A 24,023-nucleotide genomic window follows, 5' to 3' on the forward strand; every position below is an offset into this window, starting at 1 on the left:
CAGTCTGCTGTGTCTAGAGAGCAAGCTCCAGTTAAACTGAGTGAGTGCAGTGGGGCAGCCATGCAGTGTTCTTTGTGCTTTGCTCTCTTCTTGTGAGGCTTCCAGAAAGGAGGCTAAGGTAGCTGTGTGAGAGGTTATCATCTGGTTCCTGTAGTCTAACAAGCCCTCATCAGAGTGGCTGTTGGTCAGTGATGGTTGAGAGGGGCTTGGGCAACACACAGTGCAAGATGTGGCTTCAAGTCTGTGACTGATCTTTCGAGATGCACCTCACTTTTTTGGCCCCTGTGATCTTTCTGTCTTGCCTCCCTTGAGCTGCTACACCTCCTGCTGACAAACTTTGATGATTTTGGGAGCTGGAAATACTTCCATGAGGTGGGTTTATGTGTGACCATGACCAGGCTCGCAGAACTGCATCTCAGCTCAGCTGTGGTACTGCGTGGAGGGGAATTTTTAGCTCTGGACTGTGGAGTATTTTCAGTTGGGTGGTGGATTGATGCTTGTGGACACATTCACAGCTATGCAGTCAGTTTCAAGGAGAGCAGAAGTGGCCATTGTGCAGGTGGTTCATATTTGTGTTTCCTGGCTGCATGAGCAGGAAATCACTGCAACAGTCTCATTGTTGTATGCCATAAGGTGATTGATTGGCATGTGGCCTGGGAAAGGTCTTCCTTCCATGTGTGAGCAGGTAGTGATGGTGTGTGCTGCATGGGGCCCTTATAGGTCACAGTCTGTGTCCTTCCACTCTTTGGGCTGGTGAAGCCTGGCTGTTGTTTGGGAAAGGAGACAAACTGGGGTTGCAGATTCTAGCAGAAGTAGGGATGGGCTGCCTGGTGATGTTGATCTTGCCAGCTGTTGCTTTGTGCCTTTCTAAATTCCCTCTGTTGTAGGCTCTCCCCAGAGCTAGCACCACCAGGGACCCTGGGCTCTCTTGCTCCAGAGCCCATCACCTGAGCACCAGGTGGAAATCTCCACCCTTAGCAAGGTCCCTTGAGAAAAACTGGTAGTAAGGCTTAGCCCAGAGGGCATGTGCAGTGCTCCCTGCATAAATGGGAGTGGTGGAAGGGAAGCCTTCATGTGGCACAGCACAGGGCTTGTGCCTGAATGCAGCTGCCCTCTGGGGCTGTTTTTAACACCTGCTACTGCTCTGGAGGAGTCACCTTTCTTTCTCTTCCGGTGGTGTCTTTCCTTTGAACACTGGACAGTGCTTTGCACACATCTTCCCTCTGTGATTACCAATCCCTGCTGCTGAGCATGGAGCAAAAGGAAGGTTTGGAAACCCTGCCCTGGCAGGAGCAGCTGAGGGCAGTTGCTGGAATCAACTTCTTTCTACCACTGCCTGTGTGCTAAATTGTTATGGTCTCCCTGAAGTGGCTAAAATACAATGCAGATGGTGTTTATTACAACCAAAGATACCACCACTTAAAGTGGGCCAGATTCTGATGGCTGTACTCATGAGTGATGCTTTTAACTTAGTTGAAGTCAGTTTCAAGGCACAGTCAACATCCCTTCACACAGACAGAAGGGAATTTCATTGCCTTCTTCACACACAGTGCACCGAGTTTGACCCTTCCAAGGCTTAATTCCCTAGCATCTACATCACCAGCAGCCCAGGCTACCTCCTCACTCATAGGGTGAGTAAAGTGGTTGAAATTTGCACCAGAGAGGCCTCTCCAGTGTTATCCCCTTCATGCATTTGGGGAGCCTTTCAGGGCCCTGGTACCTGACAGTGCATTGTCTTCCTAGTCCTGGGTGACATTTGCTTCTGCCTGTGGCTGGCTGTTGGCTCATCCTTCCTGGGGACTTCTGAGCTGTTGGTTTGCAGTGGGTGATGCTCCTCTAAGTATTATTACTCCTTCTCGTCGTGAAATGTAACTTGTTTAGTGATCACATCCTTGTTTAGCCAATCACATCCTGGGCTGCAGCAGGGGAAGCACAGCCAGCAGGTCGAGGGAGGTGATTCTCCCAATGTACTCTGCTCTGGGGAGACCCCACCTGGAGCTCTGTGTCCAGTTCTGGAGCCCCTATTACAGGAAGGATCTGGAGGTGCTGGAAGGTGTCCAGAGAAGGGCCATGAGGATGAGCAGAGGGCTGGAGCTGCTCTGCTGTGAGGACAGACTGTGAGAGTTTGGGCTCTTCAGTCTGGAGAAGAGAAGGCTCCAAGAAGACCTTCTTATGGCCTTCCAGTATCTGAAGGGGGCTCCAAGAAAGCTGGGGAGGGACTTTTTAGGCTGTCAGGGAGTGATAGGACTGGGGGGGATGGAGCAAAACTAGAAATGGGGAGATTGAGATTGGATGTTAGGAAGAAGTTGTTCCCCATGAGGGTGGTGAGAGCCTGGCACAGGCTGCCCAGGGAGGTGGTGGAAGCCTCATCCCTGGAGGATTTGAAGGCCAGGCTGGATGTGGCTGTGAGCAACCTGCTGTGGTGTGAGGTGTCTCTGCCCTTGGCAGGGGGGTTGGAACTGCCTGATCCTTGAGGTCCCCTTCAACCCTGACAGTTCTATGACCTGTCACTAGCACAGTGCTTTATACTGTCTCTTCTAAGGAGTTACATTTTGATTTTGTTGTCTAAACCAAGCCAAACATTCAGCAGTGGCAGCTGACCACGAGTGAAAGGTTTGTTCTGCTGCATAGAGAGATGTCCTGGATCTTCCTGCAGCAGGTTTAGGTCTCCAGGCTAATGCTGTGGTTGCTCCCCACTGCTGAAAGTAGGTGCCCTGTTGCAGAAAAGAGACATGGAGCAAAAGATGGAGGATGTGAAAGGATCTAAGAGTAATGGCTGGTTCAAAAGATCCCTTTGCTTTCATGAGTTTAAGTTGGACTTCCTCTAAATTTCTCTTCTGAAGGAAGTTTTTGAGGTCAGGGAGGAAAAGAATGCCTTTCAAAAATATCTGGGTTTTGATTGTCAGTGCTGGTAGAGCTCTATATGCTGTCTGGTTTTCCCCACTTCAGGTGTCAGAGTCAACTGGCCAGTGCCAAAGCCTTTGTGCATCATTAGCTTTCTCCTTTTCTCTTGCTGCTGCAGTAAGCAAGTGTAATGGTAGCAATAGGAAGTAGAACACTTAAGTTGATGGAGCTTGTTCCTGCTCATTCAAAGCAAGTTAACATGGAATTATACAGTCCAGACCACCCAGCAGAAACAGCCTGATGCTTGATCCTAGCAGCTGGTTTGTTTGTTCTTGGTCTAGTTGGAGAGCCCTGATTGCAGCCAGCTGGGTGAAGCTGGCCTGCTCTGGCCGTGCTGTGCAGAAGTCAAGCTGTAGTGGGGTGAGGAAAAGATTGCAGCTGTGGTCCAGCCTCTCACAGAGCTGATGCTTCTCAGCCCCTGTGAACATTGGCCTGGGCTTGTTGGCTTCTCCCTCTCTCTGAAATCCCTCTGCGCAGATTGTGCTCACAGGCAGAGTGCTGCAGGTACATCTTGAGCCTCCCACGTGAAACAATTAACATAGCCTGAAATACATTAAGGCAGCTTGGGCCTGAATGTTCATTTGGCTATTTTAAACTGCAGAAAGGTTTCAAGGCTGGACTGGGCTTGCCTGGGGCCCTGGTTGACATTTGGAGAGGAAGCTGACATCCCCAGGGGAGCCTGAGGGATGCGGCGTGGTGCGGGCTGAGCGCATAGTGACATAGTGACAGCAGCCTGTGGTGCTCCAGAGGGCTTGCAAACCACCCAGAGAAGCAGACCTGCCCCATGTCCATTGCATCTTGTAGAGCTGCCCTGTTCCTTCTGCTAGGGGACACTCTGCTCTTAGACACTGCACTTAGACACTGACCCTGAGCTGCTGGACATTTTTCCTATGCAAGCAAGGAGTTGTAAGGGAGTGGAATTGCTAAGTCACAACGTGGAGGCAAACATAACCTGTCTTCTGGCAAATAAGCACAGAAGTTAAGCCTCTGAGAGGTTTCACTCTGGTGTTACTAGATAGCTACTCTGAACTCAGGAGACAGAAAAAGTCTAGGAAGAACAGAAGTTTATCAAATGACTTCTAAGGGCACTTCAAGAGAAAGCCTCAGCTGCTGGAGGGGGTCCAGGGGAGGGCCATGATCAGAGGGCTGGAGAAACCTCCCCTATGGGGGACAGGCTGAGAGAGTTGGGGCTGTTCAGCATGGAGAAAAGAAGGCTCTGGGGAGACCTGAGGAGCAGTACTTGAAGGGGGCCTACAAGAAAGCCAGGAAGAGGCTTTTTACAAAGGCTTGTAGTGATTGGGTGAGAGGGGAACGGCTTTAAGCTTGAGGAGGGCAGATTTAGGATGGATATTTAGGAAGAAATTCCTTGCAGTGAGTGTGGCAAGATGCTGGAACAGGTTGCCCAGGGCGGTTGTGGATGCCCCTTTCTTGGAGGTGTTCAGGGCTAGGTTGAATGAAGCCTTGAGCAACCTCTTCTAGTGGGAGGTGTCCCTGCCCATGGCAGGAGCCTTGGAACTAGATGACCTTTAAGGTCCCTTCCAACCCAAACCATTCTATGAATCTCTGTGGAGCTGGCGTGGGTGAGATGTAAGGAGGGCTGCTGTGAACACCCATTTCCTTTTGTGTGTGGTGCTCCCAGGTGACACCTCTCTCCATTTCTAGCTGCTGTGTGGTTACACAATCAGGCTGTGGTGTTCTGTGTTGAAAACCTCTGAGCTGCTGCTGAAGGCAGGGAAAAACCTGAGCTAGTAATGTGAAGCCAGACAGAGCCACGGTGCCGACGTCTTGTGGTGTCAGTCCGTCCGCCTCTCCTGCTTGCAGTCCTGCTAGATACAGCAGGAACCCCTTGGTTGTTTTCAGCACAAGGATGTCCTGACAGCCTTTTCCAAGGCAGGAGTTTAAAGCTGACAGAAGTGGGGTCAGCCCTGGGAATGGCACTGTCAGTTACATGGATCTCCATCTGTTTGGCATTTCCCTTTTGTTTATTTGCCGACTACCTCTCGGATCACTTTCATCCCTGCTGGTATTTGTGTTTTCCAGGCTGCCTAGGGTGCAGTGTGGGTGGAGGAGTGTTCCAGCCCTTCTTGCTGACTTTCTTTAAAATTCAGATGAGCCTTGCTACCTTCATAAACTCTAGAGAGCTTGGGCTCCAGAGAAGGGCAACGAGGCTGGGGAGGGGTCTGGAGCACAGCCCTGTGAGGAGAGGCTGAGGGAGCTGGGGTTGCTTAGCCTGGAGAGGAGGAGGCTCAGGGGAGACCTTCTTGCTCTCTCCAACTCCCTGAAGGGAGGTTGTATCCATGTGGGGCTTTGTCTCTTCTCCCAGGCAAGCAGCACCAGAACAAGAGGACACAGTCTCAAGCTGTGCCAGGGGAGGTTTGGGCTGAAGGTGAGGAGAAAGTTCTTCCCATAAAGAGAGATTGTCCCTTGGGATGTGCTGCCCAGGGAGGTGGTGGAGTCACCATCCCTGGAGGTGTTCAAAAATGGATTGGATGTGGCACTTGGAGCCATGGTTTAGTTGTCAGGAGGTGTTGGGTATTAGGTAATAGGTTGGACTTGATGATCTCTGAGGTCTTTTCCAACCTGGCTGATTCTGTGATTCTAAATACATGACTGCCTTCTGCCTTACTCCCAAACTTTGTGAAAACACTGAAAATCTTAAGAGAATAAAGTGAGTGTAAGCTTCTGGGGGGCTGCTGGTTTTGGGGAGACACCTTGCCCCAAACTGATCCTTGAAGCCTGTCATGGGGAGTGGAGGGTAGGGGTGGCATCCTGCTCCCCTGACATCCTGTGGCTGTTCAAAGTGCTTTGAGGGTCCCAGGTGAGTGCAGAGTGTGAGACAGTGGGCAAACAGATCAGTTTGCTTCCTGGAATGGAGAGACCTCTTAAGTTGTCATTTCATTTTGTGCCTTTGAAACACTCTTTGCAGGATGAACTCACTGCAGTGAATGTAAAGCAAGGCTTCAGTAACCAGCCTGCCTTCTCTGGAGATGAGCACGGATCTGCCAGGAACGTTGTCATCAATGCCTCCAAGGTAGGCCAGGCCTTCTCAGTCCCAGTCTCCTTGCTTGAAAGCAGAACCAGGCTCCAGTGGTTCTTGATGCTTTGCTGTCTGATTGGAAGCTTTGGTACCAAGGTTAATGACAGACTCAATGTAAGAATGCTGAGCTGTGTTTCTGCTGCCTCCTGGCATCAGCCTTCAGCCTTCTTCCAAGAGCAAAACATAACTAAGACTTCATTGTGGAAGAGCTGTTAGTTTGTGCTCCTGCTCCTTTCTTTGCTTCACTTACAAGGACATTTGGGAAGGCTTCCCTGGCAGTTCCTGCTGTTTGCACACCTCTGGCTTGCTTTGGTCTCCTCTCTGATCCATCAGGCTGGGAGAAGTGCTCACTGTGGTCCAGGTCTCTTGGAAATCTCTTCTGGGATTGTTCAGTGAAATTTAGTTTAGCTTAGCTTCAGTTTAATTTAGGTTTTGGGGTTGGTTGGTTTGTTTGTTTGTTAGAGAGTGAAAGAAGTGTGAGATACAGAAGAGCCATAGAAAGCACTAAAATGTTAGTTACTGTCCTCCCAATTGAAACTAACAGCTGTGCAGAAAAAAAGCCAAACCCCAGCCTGTGTTTCTTGGAGGGAACTGTCCAGATTCATGTACTCTTTTTTTTTGTGTTAGGAAAGGAGGAGGAAATGGTTTTGAAGAAGGATTTTAGCAAGGGACTTATAAAAATGTTTTCAGACAAAGAGATTTTCTGCTGTTTGACTTTTAAAATCTCTACCTTATTGGAATGTGCCCTGGTGGCCAAGAGAGACAATGGGGTCCTGGGGGGCAGCAAGAAAAGTGTGGCCAGCAGGGCTGGGGAGGTTCTGCTCCCCCTCTACTCTGCCCTGCTGAGACCACAGCTGCAATCCTCTGTCCAGCTCTGGGCTCCCCAGTTCAAGAGAGACAGAGACCTGCTGGAGAGAGTCAGAGAGCCAGGAGGATGCTTAGGGGACTTGAGCATCTCCCCTGTGAAGAGAGACTGAGAGCCCTGGGGCTGTTTAGTCTGGAGAAGAGAAGGCTGAGAGGGGATCTGATCAATGTCTATCAATAGCTGAGGGGTGGGGGGCAAGTGGAGGGGGCCAAGCTCTTTTCAGTGGCATGCAATAATAAGGGAGGGATATGTCTATGTCCCCAGTGACCCATCCTGAGTGCAGCTCTGGGGGGCCTGGTTGCCTTTCTGACCTTCTACAGTGGCCATGCCAAAGGGTGCTTGGGTGCTTAACATCATCTCCTGGCTGCAGGGAATTGAAGTGTAACCTTGCCAGGCTGCTAGCCTGGACTGGAGTGATAGCTGCACCTATTCAGGTCCTTTGTGCTTTATGTGGGGGGAGTGGAGCAAAACTAGAAATGGGGAGATTCAGATTGGATGTGAGGAAGAAGTTGTTCCCCATGAGGGTGGTGAGAGCCTGGCACAGGTTGCCCAGGGAGGTGGTGGAAGCCTCCTGCCTGGAGGTGTTTGCAGCCAGGCTGGAGGTGGCTGCTGTAGTGTGAGGTGTCCCTGCCCATGGCAGGGGGGTTGGAACTGGCTGAGCCTTGAGGTCCCTTCCAACCCTGACAATTCTGTGATTCTGTGTGTGGTAGCTACTTACAAGGTTCTCAGATATTTTGCCTTTTTTTCCCCCCACCAGATTGGTGCTTACTTCAGCAGCATACTGGCAGAAAAGCTCAAACTGAACACTTTCCAGGACACAGGAAAGAAGAAACCACAAGTAAATGCCAAAGACAACTACTGGCTGGTTACTGCTCGGTCTCAGAGTGCCATTCACAACTGGTTCACAGATTTAGCAGGAAGCAAACCACTGACTCTCTTAGCAAAAAAGGTACCAAAATGTTCCTGCCTCCACGTCTTGGGTGTGGGATTGTACTGACCTGGGCTGTAAGAATGGGGCAGTGCTTGTGAATGTGCTGGGTGTGGAGGCTCTCCTCCCCCCCCTTACTCTGCCCTGGTGAGCCCTCACCTGCAATATTGCATCCAGCTCTGGGCTCCCCAGTTCAGGAGGGACAGGGATCTGCTGGAGAGAGCCCAAGGGAGAGCTACCAGGATGCTGAAGGGTCTAGAGCACTGCCTGGTGAGGAGAGGCTGAGAGCCCTGGGGCTGGTTAGCCTGGAGAGGAAAAGTTTGAGAGGGGATTTAATCAATGTCTATCAATATCTGAGGGCTGGGGGTCAAGAGGCAGGGGACAGGCTCTGCTCAGTTGCACCCTGGGATAGGACAAGGTGCAATGGATATAAACTCCAGCACAGGAGGTTCCACCTCCACATGAGGAGGAACTTCTTCACTGTGAGGGCCACAGAGCGCTGGAGCAGGCTACCCAGAAAGGTTGTGGAGTCTCCTTCTCTGGAGACTTTCAAGCCCCATCTGGATGTGTTCCTGTGTGACCTGTGCTGGACTCTATGGCCCTGCTCTGGCAGGAGGGTTGGACTCAATGATCTCTGGAAGTCCCTTCCAACCCCTAAGATCCTGTGAACCTGAGAGTGGTGCTGGGGTCAGGTGTTGCTGTGCAGTGTGCTCCCTCTCTGCAAGGAGGGTGCTGGGGCAAAGGGGCACTTCTGATCTAGGTGGTAAGAAGTTCCCTTGAACAACTGTATTTCAGCTCAGTCATGGTTATCTTGTTGACAGACAGATTCTTTGCCTCCATCCTTCTTTTCTCAAGCAAAGCAACAGAAATTCTTGTGTGTGGCAGGGAGATAATTGGCTGGGAAGCCAATGCAGTCTTTAAAGAGCCTGCCTGCTAGCTCCAAGCCCTTTGCATCTTCTTCACATTTAAATTTGTATTAATCTTTGTGAAATGGTCTTATTAGCTGCATTCTGCTTGGAGCTTCCTGTAAAGGAGAAGAATTCTTGCTGCTGTGTTGCAGCCTTTGTATAACTGGAAGAGGAAATTCCAAGCTATCTTTCTGGATAGTGGAGGACAGGAGTAAAGAGAAATATGAAGTGGCTATTAGAACTCACCCAAGGTGGCAGCTGAACAGAGTGACAAAGGTGCTGTTATCTCTGCCTTTCTTTCCTGAAGCTGCTGTGTGCAAGCAGCTGATCTTAGAATCACAGAATTGTCAGGGCTGGAAGGGACCTCAAGGCTCAGCCAGTTCCAACCCCCCTGCCATGGGCAGGGACACCTCACACCACAGCAGGTTGCTCACAGCCACCTCCAGCCTGGCTGCAGACACCTCCAGGCAGGAGGCTTCCACCACCTCCCTGGGCAGCCTGTGCCAGGCTCTCACCACCCTTATGGGGAACAACTTCTTCCTAACATCCAGTCTGAATCTCCCCACTTCTAGTTTTGCTCCATCCCCCCAGTCCTATCACTCCCTGACACCCTCAAAAGTCCCTCCCCAGCTTTCTTGTACCTCCTTCAGATACTGGAAGGCCACAATTAGGTCTCTTCAGAGCCTTCTCCAAACTGAACCACCCCAACTCCCTCAGTCTGTCCTCACAGCAGAGCAGCTCCAGCCCTCTGCTCCTCCTCATGGCCCTTCTCTGGACACTGTGGTGGGTTAAATTTTTAAAGGCATAGCCTAAAACCACCACAGACACCTTCCAGCACCTCGAGATCCTTCCTGTAACAGAGGCTCCAGAACTGGCCCCAGAGCTCCAGCTGTGGTCTCAGCAGAGTGGAGCAGAGGGGGAGAATCCCCTCCCTGACCCTGCTGGCTGTGCTTGCAGCATCTGGGAGTTATTCTGAGTGTAAATTAACCTTGAAATAGAGAACTCTGATTCCAAGACTCTTGAGCATAGAATGGATCAAAATAACAGAAGGTACAAGTTTCACCAGGTTTTGGTCTGTCTGTTGCTATGCAGCTGGTGAAGAAGAGGTGCTGCTTTACCACCAGGGGAAAAAAAGCCCACACAAGAGCTTTGCTGTGGCAACCTTGCTGAGTGCTGGAGAGATTTCTTCTGTCACTGAATATGGCAAGAAAACTCCCTAAGACCAATGATGTGTTAGGAAGCAGGCATCTTAGTGCTGGACACATAGGGGATCCCTCTACCTAAGTGTGCCAAAGCCAGTCAAACACAGAGAGTATCTGCTTACATCTCATACAAAATGATCATCCTTTTTGGAAGTGATTAGTATATTCCTATTAGTTCATGCAGTTTGTTACATATGTAAATCTCCTGCATGCATGCTCATTATATCCTGTGGGGGGGCCCTTGGTGGTCATTTGGGGCATCCTTCCTCTTCCTCCCAATGGCCTTCAGCTGAACAGCTTCTTTGTGCATGCTCTCTGGGCTGTCTGATATGGCTGATGAGACAGGCTGGCCTCAGAGTCAGTCTAAGCCTGTTTTCTCCTCTTAACTTCTTTCTCAAGCCCACAGTTACAGTTTCTTGTTGTTTACAGCATCACAGAATATTAGGAGCTGGAAGGGACCTCGAAAGCTCATCCAGTCCAACCCCCCTGCCAGAGCAGGGTCACCTAGAGCAGATCAGAGGAACACATCCAGGGGGTTTAGAATATCTCCCATTTTTTTCACTTTGAGGGTGACAGAACACTGGCACAGGTTGCCCAGGGAGGTGGTGGAAGCCTCATCCCTGGAGGTGTTTGCAGCCAGGCTGGATGTGGCTGTGAGCAGCCTGCTGTAGTGTGAGGTGTCCCTGCCCATGGCAGGGGGGTTGGAACTGGCTGAGCCTTGAGGTCCCTTCCAACCATAACAGTTCTATGATTCTGTAAAGTCTAACCTAAAACTCCCCTGGCACAGCTTGAGGTCATTTCCACTTGTCCTGTCACTTGTTCCTTGGGAGAACAGACCAACAGCTACCTCAGTCCAGGCTCCTTCCAGGGAGCTGTAAAGAGTGAGAAGGTCTCCTGACAGCCTGTCTTCTCTAGGCTGAACAACACCTGGTCCCTCAGTGTTGCCCTTCTCTGGACCTGCTCCAGCACCTCCATGTTCCCCTTCAAGTGAGGATCCCACACCTGAACTCAGTACTCAAGATGTGGCTTCACCAGTGCTCAGTACAGGAAGACAATTAATGCTCTCTCTCTTTCAGCTGAACCTCTACTTAAAACCTTGATAGATCTCCATTTTTCCAGAGGTTCTGATGATCTTCTTGCAGGACTGCTTCTGCAGTTTGGATTGCCTTTGGCTGTGTCAAGAGGTCTGCTAGTGGCCCTGCAGACATCTCTGAGCAGGGGAAGGATGCTCCTGGTGACACCTGGGGGAACTGTGGTGCAGTGTCTCTGTGTTTTATCACCTCTCTCAGTCACTATTGTGGGTGTAGCAGGAGGCTTCTGGAGTGGGGATGAGCAGGTAGCGTGAGGTGGAGCAGTGGAGGGGTGGGCAAGCCCATGGGTGCCAACTGCTCTTTGGACTCTGTGCTTAACTTGCTTCCCATCTCATTTCAGGTTCCCATTCTCAGTAAGAAGGAAGATGTGTTTGCTTACTTAGCAAAATACTCTGTGCCTCTGCTGCGAGCAGCCTGGCTGATCAAAATGACCTCTGCCTACTACGCTGCCGTCTCCGAGGCCAAAATCAAGAAGCGCCAGGCCAGCGACCCTAACATGGGTAAAGAAACCCCTCCAGTCCCTCTCAAGGACAGAGCTGGGGCTGCTCAGCCTGGAGAAGGTTCTGATGAGACCTCATTGTGACCTTGCAGTATCTGAAGGGGGATACAGAAAAGCTGGGGAGGGACTTTTGAGGGTGTCAGGGAGTGATAGGACTGGGGGGGATGGAGCAAAACTAGAAGTGGGGAGATTCAGATTTGATGTGAGGAAGAAGTTGTTCCCCATGAGGGTGATGAGAGCCTGGCACAGGTTGCCCAGGGAGGTGGTGGAAGCTTCATCCCTGGATGTGTTTGCAGCCAGGCTGGATGTGGCTGTGAGCAACCTGCTGCAGTGTGAGGTGTCCCTGCCCATGGCAGGGGGGTTGGAACTGGCTGAGCCTTGAGGTCCCTTCCAACCCTGACAATTCTGTGATTCTATGATTCTTTCAGTCTAATCTTGTTCCACCACCCTCATAGTGAAGAACTTGTTCCTAACATCCAATCTAAATCTGCTCTGCTCTAGTTTGAAGCCATTGCCCCTTGTCCTGTCCCTGCAAGCCTTTGTAAGCAGTCACTCCCCATCCTTCCTGTAGCCCCCTTCAGATACTGGCAGGCTGCTATTAGGTCTCTCTGGAGCCTTCTCTTCTCCAGGCTGAACACCCCCAGCTCCCTCAGCCTGTCCTCATGGCAGAGCTGCTCCAAGCCACTGATCATTTCCATGGCCCTCCTCTCCATCTTGTCCATGTCCTTCCTATACTGAGGACTCCATTATGCTATGGAGAAAGTAGAAAGTGGTGGTGTATGTTGGCAGTGGGCAAGGACTCCTGCTCTGGCCCTTCTTCATGCTGGCACCATGGTGGCACTCGCTTCATGGCGAGGACAGACGCAGCCAGCGGGTGTCTGGGGCTGAGGTGCCCATGGCTTTTAGCAGCAAGTTTTCTGAGGCAGGTTACTGAAGAGGACATCCTCTGTCCAAATTCCCTGTTTGGAAGAGGTTGTTGGGAGATTCTTGGGAGGTAGTTTGCTGCATGTTGCTGAGCAGCCTGTGACAGTTCCCCAGATGTTCTGTGCCTGAGGTGAGAGAAAGGCAGTTGCCTTGTGCCTCCCTCCCTGGCACAGACACACTGGTAATTGCTTGGGGAAAACTGTTCTTCCAGGCTGCCACATGAAATGAGTTTGAACTAGTGGGTTTGGAATTGTTTTCTTCCAAAAGTGAGTGACTGAAGTCAATGCAGTTAAGCTGCTCTGGGAAAGCACCAAACCCCACTGGCTTCACACAGAAATGTCAGTGGGGTTGGCTGGGGAAGCATTCCCCATGCAGCCTGGGTGTGCTGCCAGAGCTGCCAGCTACAGATGCAAAGGCAGGAATGTGCTAGCTGGAGTCTGAGGTGGGTAGCAAGCAGTGAAAATAGTTGTTGAAGAGTGGTGGTTCCTGTAACTCTGACAGTAAGCAGGCTTCAGGTTGTCAAAGCAACTGCATTATGCATTCAGAAAAGAGAGAGTGCTCCTCTGAAGTGTGCAGTGTGCTCTGGGGGAGGTTTGTCTCGTGCTTCCAGGCACTGTTAATGCCTTCCTTACAGTCCTCCTTTCCCCACAGCTTTCTTTATTCAACAATTTCCCCAAGTTGCACTAAACAGAGAGAAGAGGTGATCATTTTTTTAGCAGGTTTGTCTGGAAGGTGAATTGTTTTCCCTTGTGGCCTCTGCTGTGCTGGTCACTCTGACCTAGGAAAGTGCTCCTGAGCTTTTTGCATTCTCAGCAGAATAAAAAAACCTGGAGGAGCTGTCTGTTCCAGAGGGGTTGTAAAAAGAAACAGTTTTATATCCCATGGCTTGTGCAAAGTCCTGCTGAGTTTTGTGCTGGCCTGTTTGGAAGGGCTGAGGAAGAGGGGAATGAAGGTCCAGGTGGAAGGAAGTAAGGGAATGCTGTTTATTGTCCCTGTTTCAAGGCTGTTTGTGGGCAAATGCTGCAGTCTGCTGAAGGAGGCAGGGGATTCCCCACAGGCATACCTTGTGCCAGTGCTCTGTGTGTCACACTGAGCTAGCAGGCTCTGTGCACTCTTGGCAGTGTCTGTGCTTTGGGAGGAGGATTTTGGATGACCCAGGCAGGACGTTACCTTGCATGGTAGTTTTAGGTTGATGCCTGGGGACATTTTGCACAGATTGAGTAGGAAAGTGGTGGAATGTAAATAAATCACCACTGGATGCAAAAGGGAAACAATGGTAAGGTCTAAGTGTCTCAGTGCCTTGTGTGTGTCACACTGAGCTAGTGGGCTCTGTGCACTCTGGGCAGTGTCAGTGCTTTGGGAACCCTGCACAGGAGAGGCACCCAAGGAGCTCTCAGCTCCTGGTGGCATTGCCTCATGCACCTCTGGGTTAAGCTTTGGGAGGAGGATTTTTGGTGACCCAGGCAGAGTTTCACCTTGTGTCAGTGCTTTGTGTGTCACACTGAGCTAGCAGTGTGTGCGCTTTGGGCGCCCTGCACAGGAGAGGCACTCAGGTGCCCTCAGCTCCTGGTGGCATTGCCTCATGCACCTTTGGGTTAAGCTTTGAGAGGAAGACTTTTGATGACCCCAGGCAGTAGGTTTCAGTTCTCACCATGAAAGGAAACTTCTTTAGCACCTGAAGTGTTCTAACTGCAAACTTATTTTGTAGAATGGACTCAGATTGTAACCAAATACCTTCGAGAGCAGCTGGCAAAGGTTGCTGAGTTCTACCACCTGACTGCCAGTCAAGGCAGCAGCTCCACAGTGATGCCTCAAGAGATGGAACAAGCCCTGAAGCAGTGGGAATATAATGAAAAATTGTCATTCTATATGTTTCAGGTAATGCTTTAATCACTGCATGGACTTCTTGGGGTTTTTTTGAAGCTACCATTCTTGAGGAGAGGCTGAGGGAGCTGGGGTTGCTTAGCCTGGAGAAGAGGAGGCTCAGGGGAGACCTTCTTGCTCTCTCCAACTCCCTGAAGGGAGGTTGGAGCCAGGTCTCTTCTCCCAAGCAACCAGCACCAGAACAAGAGGACACAGTCTCAAGCTGTGCCAGGGGAAGTTTAGGCTGGAGGTGAGGAGAAAGAATGTGCTGCCCAGGGAGGTGGTGGAGTCACCGTCTCTGAAGGTGTTCAAAAAAGGACTGGCTTTAGCACTTGGAGCCATGGTTTAGTTAGTCATGAGGTGTTAGGTAATAGGTTGGACTTGAAGATCTCTGAGGTCTTTTCCAACCTTATTGATTCTGTGATTCTTGGGGAGCTCAGTTTTAGAATGCAGAGGTAGCTTTTGCCACAAGACTCACATAAACTGTCAGTGCTGATGCACTGAAGATCTGCCAGCTGGAAAAGCTTTGGCTTGCTTGCTGTGCTTGATTGCAACTGCAGCACGTGCTCATTATTCCCTCTTCCATGTTATCCCAACTGTTAAGGGTGTTTTTAGTGGATCAGGCTGGGGCCACTGTGGCACATGAAGCTTTGTATGCTGGAGTGCTGGCCTGATTGTTCAGTTCCACCTGGCTGTAGCCCAGAAGAACTCTCTGGTTGGTTCCACCCAAGGACAGAAATAGCAGAAGGGTTGCTGGGAGGGAGTCTGTCAGCAGTCAGGCAGGCAGCTTGCTGGGTTTGAACTGCAGAGATCACTGGTGATGGATGAGGCCAAGCTCTTTTTGGTGATGCACGGTATTAAGATAGGGAACAATGGATACAGTCTTGAACATAGAAGGTTTCACCTCAACACGAGGAGAAACTTCTTTGCAGTGAGGGTGACAGAGCCCTGGAGCAGGCTGCCCAGAGAGATTGTGGAGTCTGCTTCTCTGGAGACTTTCCAAACCCACCTGGATGCATTCCTCTGCAGACTATCCTGGGTGATCCTATTTTTGGGAGGGGGGTTAGGCTTGATGTCTGGAGGTGCCTTCCAAGCTCTAACATCTGTGATTCTGTGATGCAATTGCTTCCCTGTCCACAGGGCTGCCATGCTGCTGCCTTATTCCTGCAAGTGTGGTGGTGGTTCAATCACACAGAGTCACAGAAACGTTCAGCTTGGAACAGACCCTCAGGAGCACCAAGTCCAACCCAGGACCCTGCTCTACAAGGCTCACCCCTAAACCACAGCCCCAAGCACCACAGCCAAACCGCCTTGAAACACAGCCAGGCTTGGGAACTCCACCACCTCCCTGGGCAGCACATTGCAGTCCCTGACCACTCTTGATGGGAAAAATTCTTCCTGATGTCCATCTAAGCCTACCCAGTGGCAGCTTGAGGCCATTGCCTCTTGCTCTGTCACTAATTAGCTGTGAGAAGAGACCAGCAGCAGCCTCTCCACAAGGTCCTTTCAGGTAGCTGTAGACAGCAATGAGGTCTCCCCTCAGCCTCCTCTTTTCCAAACTAACCATCCCCAGCTCCTTCAGTTGCTCTTCATCAGATTTATTCTCCAGGCCCTCCACAGCTTCCTTGCCCTGCTCTGCCCTGGCTCCAGCACCTCCACAGCTCTCTTGTATTGAGGTGCCCAGAGCTGGACACAACACTCAAGGTGTGGCCTCCCCAGAGCTGAGGGTCCTGACAGCTCTGTGCTGAGCGAAACAGACAGGAAATAAAGCTGCTAATCACTCACCAGCTTTGTTGAGTGCTCCCAGTTAATGCCTGCTGTGTTCTTTAAATCCTTTAAGGAAGGGATGCTGGAGAGACATGAATATTTAACATGGATATTGGATGTTCTGGAAAAAATCAGACCCACTGATGATGACCTTCTCAAGCTCTTGTTGCCACTGATGCTGCAGGTACAGAAATGGTTTAAGGCCAAAATCCACAGCAGTGTGATTTGGGCCATGTTAAATCACTTTAATGTTTGTGGTGGTGACACTGAGGACACTTAGGGAAATGTATGGCATGGTGTATGTCTGGACTTTCTGAGCACCTTTAGAATGCTCATGGTTTACTTGACTCAGTGGAAGGATTCTGTTGCTGTAAACTGGTCCTGGAGGGCAGATGAAATTTTTAAGGGACAGAAATCTAGATTTGCTTTTGTAACTCAGAATCATAGAATTAGGGTTGGAAGGGACCTCAAGGCTCAGCCAGTTCCAACCCCCCTGCCGTGGGCAGGGACACCTCACACTACAGCAGGTTGCTCAGAGCCGCATCCAGCCTGGCTGCAAACACCTCCAGGGATGAGGCTTCCACCACCTCCCTGGGCAGCCTGTGCCAGGCTCTCACCACCCTCATTGGGAACAACTTCTTCCTCACATCCAATCTCAATCTCCCCATTTCTAGTTTTGCTCCATCCCCCCCAGTCCTATCACTCCCTGACACCCTCAAAAGTCCCTCCCCAGCTTTTCTGTATCCCCCTTCAGATACTGGAATGCCACAAGAAGGTCTCCTTGGAGCCTTCTCTTCTGCAGACTGAATAACCCCAACTCCTTCAGTTTGTCCTCACAGCAGAACAGCTCCAGCCCTCTGCTCATCCTCATGGCCCTTCCCTGGACACCTTCCAGCATGTCCAGCCCCTTCTGGAAGGGCAAACCCTTTCTAAGCTGTGCATGTTCAGGTGGCTGAAGGAGGGGGATGCCTGGGTGGTGAGCAGCCTTTCTCTCCCTGGCAGTACTCGGAGGAGTTTGTTCAGTCAGCCTACCTGGCCCGCCGCCTCGCCTACTTCTGCGCCCGCCGCCTGGCGCTGCTGCTGGGCGATGCCCCCAGCCTCCTGGCTGCACATCCTCCTCATCTGATCCTTGGAGCAGGTAACCCTGCCCTGGCAGCCCCCAGCCCCACGGCCCCCGGCGCCGCGGTGAGCCCGCTGCAGTTGGCCTGCTCCGATTTCCTCTCCTGCCCTCAGCACCGGCCGCTGGTGTATGGACTCAGCTGTATGCTGCAGGTAGGACACTGCTGCTGCTGCAGGTAGGACACTGCTACTGCTGCTGCTCTTGGCTTTCTGGGTTTTTTGGAAAACAGAGTGGTTTGGGGGGTGAAAAGGAGTTGGGAGCTGTGCTTTTGAAGTGGTGGCAGTTTTAGGCTGTACCTTGAAAATGGTCTGTGAGTCTTGACCAGAAAGCAGTAGGGTGTAAGGAAATCACCACTGGATGTCAGAAAGGACAAAAATGATCATTTCTAAGCAATCCCATGGGACAGATATCTCCCATAAAAGTTAGTTTGGTAAACTAAGTCTCTCTGGTTTTGCTTCCTCCACTCTGGCTGGGGCTTCTGCTGGTTTCTTTTGCTCACCTTGGCTGCATTGCTTTGTTGTGGCTAAGTACTAACAAACAACTCTCTGCTCTTTTCTCTCCTCTATCATGTACAGAGGGAAAGGGAGCAGAGAGTGGGGAAGCTATTAGTATCCCTCTGATTGTTTGGTGCTTTTTTTTGCCAGGGGGATTCTTGTGCTGTTTATAAATCATAAACACCTGTAAATATTGTAAATATTGTGTATTTTGTACACATTCATTGCACTTCATTCTAGATTGTGGTTTTGCTTGCAAATAACAGCTTCATTTGCTTCCAGCTGTGCTGGTCTGGCAATTTTACACTGGGGAGGGTAATTTCAACCCACCACAGAGGTGGTCCTGTATCCATTAAAGGGGGAGAACCAAGTGGGTATGGGGGGAGCAGGAGGGTGGGCTCCCTGTGCTGGCTGAGGAGTGGGTGATGCTTGTGCTCTGCCAGCACCTCTGCTGTGGGAAGGAGAGACTTGGCTGCCAGGGCTGGCCAAGCCTCTGCTCTGTGCTGCAGTGCTGCTGGCTGCAGCACTGCCCTGTGCATCTCATCACATCCCCGCCACCAGGGACCCTGCGCGGCTTTGCCAGGCCCCAAGTGCCTGCGGAGCGTGGCTGGGCAGAAGGCAGCACCAGACTGACTCCCACCAGCCTTGAGCACTTCCTCACTTCTTCCAGCTTGTCGTGGGGGCCACTGCAGGGCTCTTTGCTTTGCTGTTGTCAGAAGTGGGGGTGCTCTGTGGCGGCCTCCCGGGCCGCTGTGGAGCGGAGCAGGCTGCTGGCTTGTTCTCGTTGCTCGGCAATGGCAGAATTATCCAGGGAGTAATTACCTTCTAAAAAAAGACTTCTGTGATGAGCTGCAGTTGTTTGCCTGAGCACTGACCTGGTGAGACCTCCTCAAGCCCTCCTGCTGTTGGCTCTGCAGCTGTCTGCCTCTGGGGGAGGTTGCACAGAGATGTCCTGCGGTGGGACCAGGACTATGCTCAGGGGACCATAAAATCACAGAATGGGTGAGGCTGGCAGGGACCTCTTCAGATGGTGTCGTCCACCCCATCCCACTCAGGCAGTCAGCTAGAGCAGGTTCTCCAGGACCCCATCCAGCTGGATTTTTAGCATCTCCACCACACCCTGGGCAGCCTCTTCCAGTGCTGGACCCCCGCTTCCCCTCAACTGAAAGAGCACTTTGTTGTGGCACACAGCTCCCTCTCCAAGGGAAGGCTGCTGCTTTCTCACCATCCTCACAGTGCAAGAAGTCCAGAGCCTGGGGACAGGCCAGGTTGTGTGCAGTTAAGGCTCAGTCCAAGGAGTGAGTGTGGGAGAGGATCCACCTCCCTCTCTGAAGGAGTCAGGAGCTTAGATCCCATCTGGCTCTCAGCATGCTGTCACTTTTTCTTCTCTTGACCATGGGTCTGGGAACTTCAGTGTTTGTCTCCATCCTGGGCTATGCTTGTGTACTCTGGCAGCCTTACAGCTTTTCTCTGCTGCAACACAGCTGCTCATCTTCTGCCCTTCTGGCACCAGCAGGGTCTGTGTACCTGTGTTCTCTCTGCTCTTTGCTCTCCTCCTCCCTCCTGCACTACCAAGAGGGTGCAGGGCACAGCCTGGGTTTGGACAAGCTCTCTGTCTTTTCAGAGCAGCATTTCTCTAGGCAATGTTCTTGCTGAGGTGTGGCTTTGTAATCCAGATCTGGGGTTGGGGAGTTGGAGTTGGGCTTCCCAAGGAGTAATCCAGCAGTCTGGAAAGCAAACATCTGTAAAACGAACCAACTTCCATCATTTTAAGTGCTATTTGAGGTCTGACCTCCCCAAACACCAAAGCATTCTGCTGTCACTTTCTACAGCACCAAAAGCTGCAGGGTAATGAAGCACCTGCTGGCAAGCTGCTGTTCTGAAGCCTCTCAATGCAAAGATCTTTCTTTTGAAGTCACTCTGAAGTTCATGGTGCATTTCAGTGACTTCTGGGCTTTAGAAGTGTTGATTGGAAGTGTCAATTTTAATTTCTCTGATTGCAGATTTTCCACATCCAGCTCTCTCTGTAAGCTGAATACCAAAAAGATTAGTTTTTTCCTTATTTTTTTTGCTTCTTCCAGAGCCCATTCACAGTCCACAGCAAGGGGCTGACTGAAATGGACCTTTGCTGGTGTTCTTTGCTGGCCTTCTGAAAGCAATACACATAGGAACTGAAGGCACAGATAGGGAAATAATTGTTTAATACTGAAGAAGAAAAATAATACTGTAGTTCACAGGATGTCAGGGGTTGGAAGGGACCTCCAGAGATCTTCCAGTCCAACCCCCCTGCCAGAGGAGGACCATAGGATCCAGCACAGGTGACACAGGAATGGGTTTTGAAAGTCCCCAGAGAAGGAGACTCCACAACCTCTCTGGAGAGAGCCTCTTCCAGTGCTCAGTGACCCTTAACAGCAAAGAAGTTCTTCCTCATGTTGAAGTGGAGCCTTTTGTGCTGTAGTTTCCATCCATTGCCTCTTGTCCTATCACAGGGCACAAGTGAGCAGAGGCTGTCCCTGTCCCTTCCTTCCTGACCCCCAGCCCTCAGCTATTGATAGACATTGATCAGATCCCCTCTCAGTCTTCTCCTCTCCAGACTAACCAGCCCCAGGGCCCTCAGCCTTTCCTCACCAGGCAGTGCTCCAGTCCCTTCAGCATCCTAGTAGCTCTCCCTTGGACTCTCTCAGGTGGATCCCTGTCCCTGTTGAGCTGGGGCATTTCCTCAGATGGATGTTTTCAAGCAGTTGTGCCTAGGCTTGTCTTTTGGTTTCTTTTGCTGCAGTAGTTACACCAAAAGTGATTCTGGTCTCATGGCTTCTCTTGCTGCAGGGATTTTTTGTTATGTGTGCTTAGAAAAGGAATCACTTCTCTTTTGCACTGTTGCTTTGCAGACTGTAACTCTCTGTTGTCCAAGTGCCTTGGTGTGGAACTATTCCACAAATGAAAACAGGAGCATGAATCCAGGCTCACCTCTGGATTTACTTCACGTTGCTCCGTCTGGTTTGCCGATGCCCGGGGGGAACTCGGCGTTTAATCAGCAGGTAAGCTTTGTCCCTTGCTTTGAATCTCAAGTGAGCACACAATCACAGCCTGCAGTGGGCTGGAAGGGACCCTCAAAGATCATCTTGTCTAACCCCACCCCTGCAGTAAGCAGGGACACCTCCAACTAAATCAGGTTGCTCAGGGCCAAATCCAACCTGGCTTTGAACACTTCCAGGCTTGGAGCCTCCACAGCTTCTCTGGGCAGCCTGTTGCAGTGCCTCAGGACCCAGGAAGAATTTCTTCCTAATGTCTCATTTGGGACCATGCAGACTACAGCCAGGTTTAGCTATCCCTGCAGGGTTAATTCCCAGACCAGTGTTGGCACCTTACTTTGTCTTCCATTAGTGAAACTAACAGGAAGTGTATTTACCTTCAGATGTTTTCTGTTGCCAAACTGAAATGAGTTTAAGTTGTTAAATAAGAGGAAGCCTGAGGGAAAGTGTTGTGGAACACGACTTTTAGAATCAGAAAACACAAACCAAGGGCTACAGACCAACCATGCTGCTGCCAGTGTTGAGGGCTCTGCAGGAGAGCAGGCAGCAGGAGAAACAGCTCAAGAGTGCACCAAAGGAAGTCACAGAATTGTCAGGGTTGGAAGGGACCTCAAGGCTCAGCCAGTTCCAACCCCCCTGCCATGGGCAGGGACACCTCACACTGCAGCAGGTTGCTCACAGACACATCCAGCCTGGCCTTCAAAATCTCCAGGGATGAGGCTTCCACCTGGGCACCTCCCTGAGCAACCTGTGCCAGGCTCTCACCACCCTCCTGGGGAACAACTTCTTCCTCACATCCAATCTGAATCTTCCCACTTCTAGTTTTGCTCCGTCCCCCCCAGTCCTATCCCTCCCTGACACCCTCAAAAGTCCCTCCCCAGCTTTCTTGGAGCCCCCTGCAGATACTGGAAGGCCACAATTAGGTCTCCTCAGAGCCTTCTCTCCAGACTGCACAACCCCAACTCCATCAGTCTGTTCTCATAGCAGAGCATCTCCAGCCCTCTGCTCATCCTCGTGGCCCTTCACTACCTGACACCCTAAAAGGTCCCTCACAGACGGGCTGGAAGTGCCCTTTTGGTGGATTGACCCTAAGGAATAGATGTTTTGTTGTGCAGGCTCAGAGGTGACAGACAAAATAGTTGAATAGAACCTGCTTGGGTTTGTTGTTCCTGAATGTTAAGGAGTGTTGTGGAACACCGCAGGGTACCCTGCTCCTGCTGAGAAAGCTTTCAGGAGCTTCAAATGACAATTGAGACTTCCCACCACTAATTAGCAGCGCGTGCTCTCTCTCTCTCCACACCCCACACCCCCCCCCCCCTTTGTTTTCCTTCCTTTTTTTGACCCCCCAGGTTCGGGCAAAGATTTATGAGGTAGAACAGCAGATCAAACAAAGAGGCCGAGCTGTGGAGGTCCGGTGGTCTTTTGACAAGTGCCAAGAATCAACTGCAGGTAAGAGGACTCCCAACTGGAACAAAGGTGGTGGTGGGGTTTAAGGTTTGCATCTGTTCTGCAGGGCAGCCCTGAAGAAAAGGATTTGGGGGTGCTGGTGGAGGAGAAGCTCAACAGGAGCCAGCAGTGAGCACTTGCAGCCCAGAAAGCCAAGCAGAGCCTGGGCTGCATCCAGAGAAGCAGAGCCAGCAGGGTCAGAGATTCTCCTCCTCAGCTCTGGTGAGACTCCACCTGGAGTACTTTGTCCAGTTCTGGAGCCTCCATTCCAGGAAGGATCTGGAGGTGCTGGAAGGTGTCCAGAGAAGGGCCACAAGGATGAGCAGAGGGCTGAAGCTTCTTTCCTGTGGAGAGTTGGGGCTCTTCAGTCTGGAGAAGAGAAGGCTCCCAGGAGACCTAATTGTGGCCTTCCAGGATCTGCAGGGGGCTCCAAGAAGGCTGGGGAGGGACTTTTGAGGGTGTCAGGGAGTGATAGGACTAGGGGGAATGGAACCAAACTAGAAATGGGTAGATTTAGATTGGATGTTAGGAAGAAGTTCTTCCCCATGAGGGTGGTGAGAGCCTGGAACAGGTAGCCCAGGGAGGTGGTGGAAGCCTCCTGCCTGGAGGTGTTTGCAGCCAGGCTGGATGTGGCTGTGAGCAACCTGCTGTAGTGTGAGGTGTCCCTGCCCTTGGCAGAGGGGTTGGAACTGGCTGAGCCTTGAGGTCTCTTCAAACCTTGATAATTCTGTGACTCTAACTTGGACAGAGGAACTGGGAGAGACCTGCCTGCAGAGCCTGAGAGCAGGAAGCAACAGAATGAGGGGGGACAGCCTCAAGCTGTGCCAGGGGAGATTCAGGCTGGATATTAGGAAGAAATTCTTCACAGAGTGAGTGATTTGCCATTGGGATGTGCTGCCCAGGGAGGTGGTGGAGTCACCATCACTGGAAGTGTTTAAGAAAAGCCTGGATGAGGCACTCACTGCTGTGGTCTAGCTGATTGGATGGGGCTGGGTGATAGATTGGTCTGGATGATCTTGGAGGTCTCTTCCAACCTGGTTGATTCTATGATTTCCAGGGATGGGTCCCTAACCACCTCCCTGGGTAACACATTCCACTGTTTAGCCCTTACCCTTATTTTCCCTTTCACATCCAGTGGTGATTTGCTTACATTCTGCCACCTTCTACTCTGTGGACAATTTTCCTAGGCATCAGCCTAGAACTGCCCCAATGCTGGTGACAGACCTGGCAGGTGGAGGTTATTCAGTGTCTTCTTGTGTGAACCTTTCCTTCCTCCTCTCTCACTCCCACCTGTAGGGGTGACCATCAGCAGAGTTTTGCACACCTTGGAGGTGCTGGATCGGCACTGCTTCGACAGGTCGGACTCTAGCAATTCCATGGAGACACTCTACCACAAGATTTTCTGGGCCAACCAAAACAGAGATACCCAAGAGGTAAAGGCTGCCTTCTCACTGCCTGACCTGTACACAGCAAGCTTCATTTTCACTGAGGAGAGTTGGGTGGATGTCTGTATCTGATACAAAAGCTTTGTGGTTTGTTTTGTTTTTCTGGTGTGCTTTTTCTTTTCTGCTTGCCATTTGGCTGGACACAGACCTGATGGAGCAGCTGCAGAGGAGGGCCATGAAAATGAGCAGGGGGTTGGAGCACCTCTGCTGTGAGACAGGCTGAGGGAGCTGGGGGTGTTCAGCCTGGAGAAGAGAAGGCTTCAGGGAGACCTAATAGCAGCCTGCCACTACCTGAAGGGGGCTACAAGAAGGCTGGACATAAACGGTGTGCAAAGGCCTGCAGGGACAGGACCAGGGGCAATGGCTTCAAACTACAGAAGAACAGATTTAGATTGGATGTTAGGAACAATTTCTTCACCATGAGGGTGGTGGAACATGGGAATGGGATGCCCAAGGAGGTGGTTGAGGCCCCATCCTGGAAATATTCAAGGTGAAGCT

At 51.1% G+C, this 24,023-nt stretch overlaps 1 protein-coding gene across 1 annotated transcript in view; it reads left to right on the forward strand.

The window, feature by feature from the left end:
• The window catches only part of MED12L (mediator complex subunit 12L), a 136,249-nt gene that overhangs the window by 1,184 nt on the left and 111,042 nt on the right, over positions 1 to 24,023 (forward strand). The window contains exons 2-10 of the mRNA XM_054167084.1: positions 5,831 to 5,935; positions 7,564 to 7,755; positions 11,276 to 11,435; positions 14,067 to 14,236; positions 16,062 to 16,172; positions 16,991 to 17,260; positions 20,491 to 20,640; positions 21,984 to 22,083; positions 23,377 to 23,513. Of these exons, the coding sequence (XP_054023059.1) occupies positions 5,831 to 5,935; positions 7,564 to 7,755; positions 11,276 to 11,435; positions 14,067 to 14,236; positions 16,062 to 16,172; positions 16,991 to 17,260; positions 20,491 to 20,640; positions 21,984 to 22,083; positions 23,377 to 23,513 (1,395 nt within the window). The remainder of the gene's footprint in view (positions 1 to 5,830; positions 5,936 to 7,563; positions 7,756 to 11,275; positions 11,436 to 14,066; positions 14,237 to 16,061; positions 16,173 to 16,990; positions 17,261 to 20,490; positions 20,641 to 21,983; positions 22,084 to 23,376; positions 23,514 to 24,023) is intronic.

Source organism: Dryobates pubescens, chromosome 13, assembly GCF_014839835.1.
Source record: "Dryobates pubescens isolate bDryPub1 chromosome 13, bDryPub1.pri, whole genome shotgun sequence".
Taxonomy (NCBI): Eukaryota; Metazoa; Chordata; class Aves; order Piciformes; family Picidae; genus Dryobates; species Dryobates pubescens.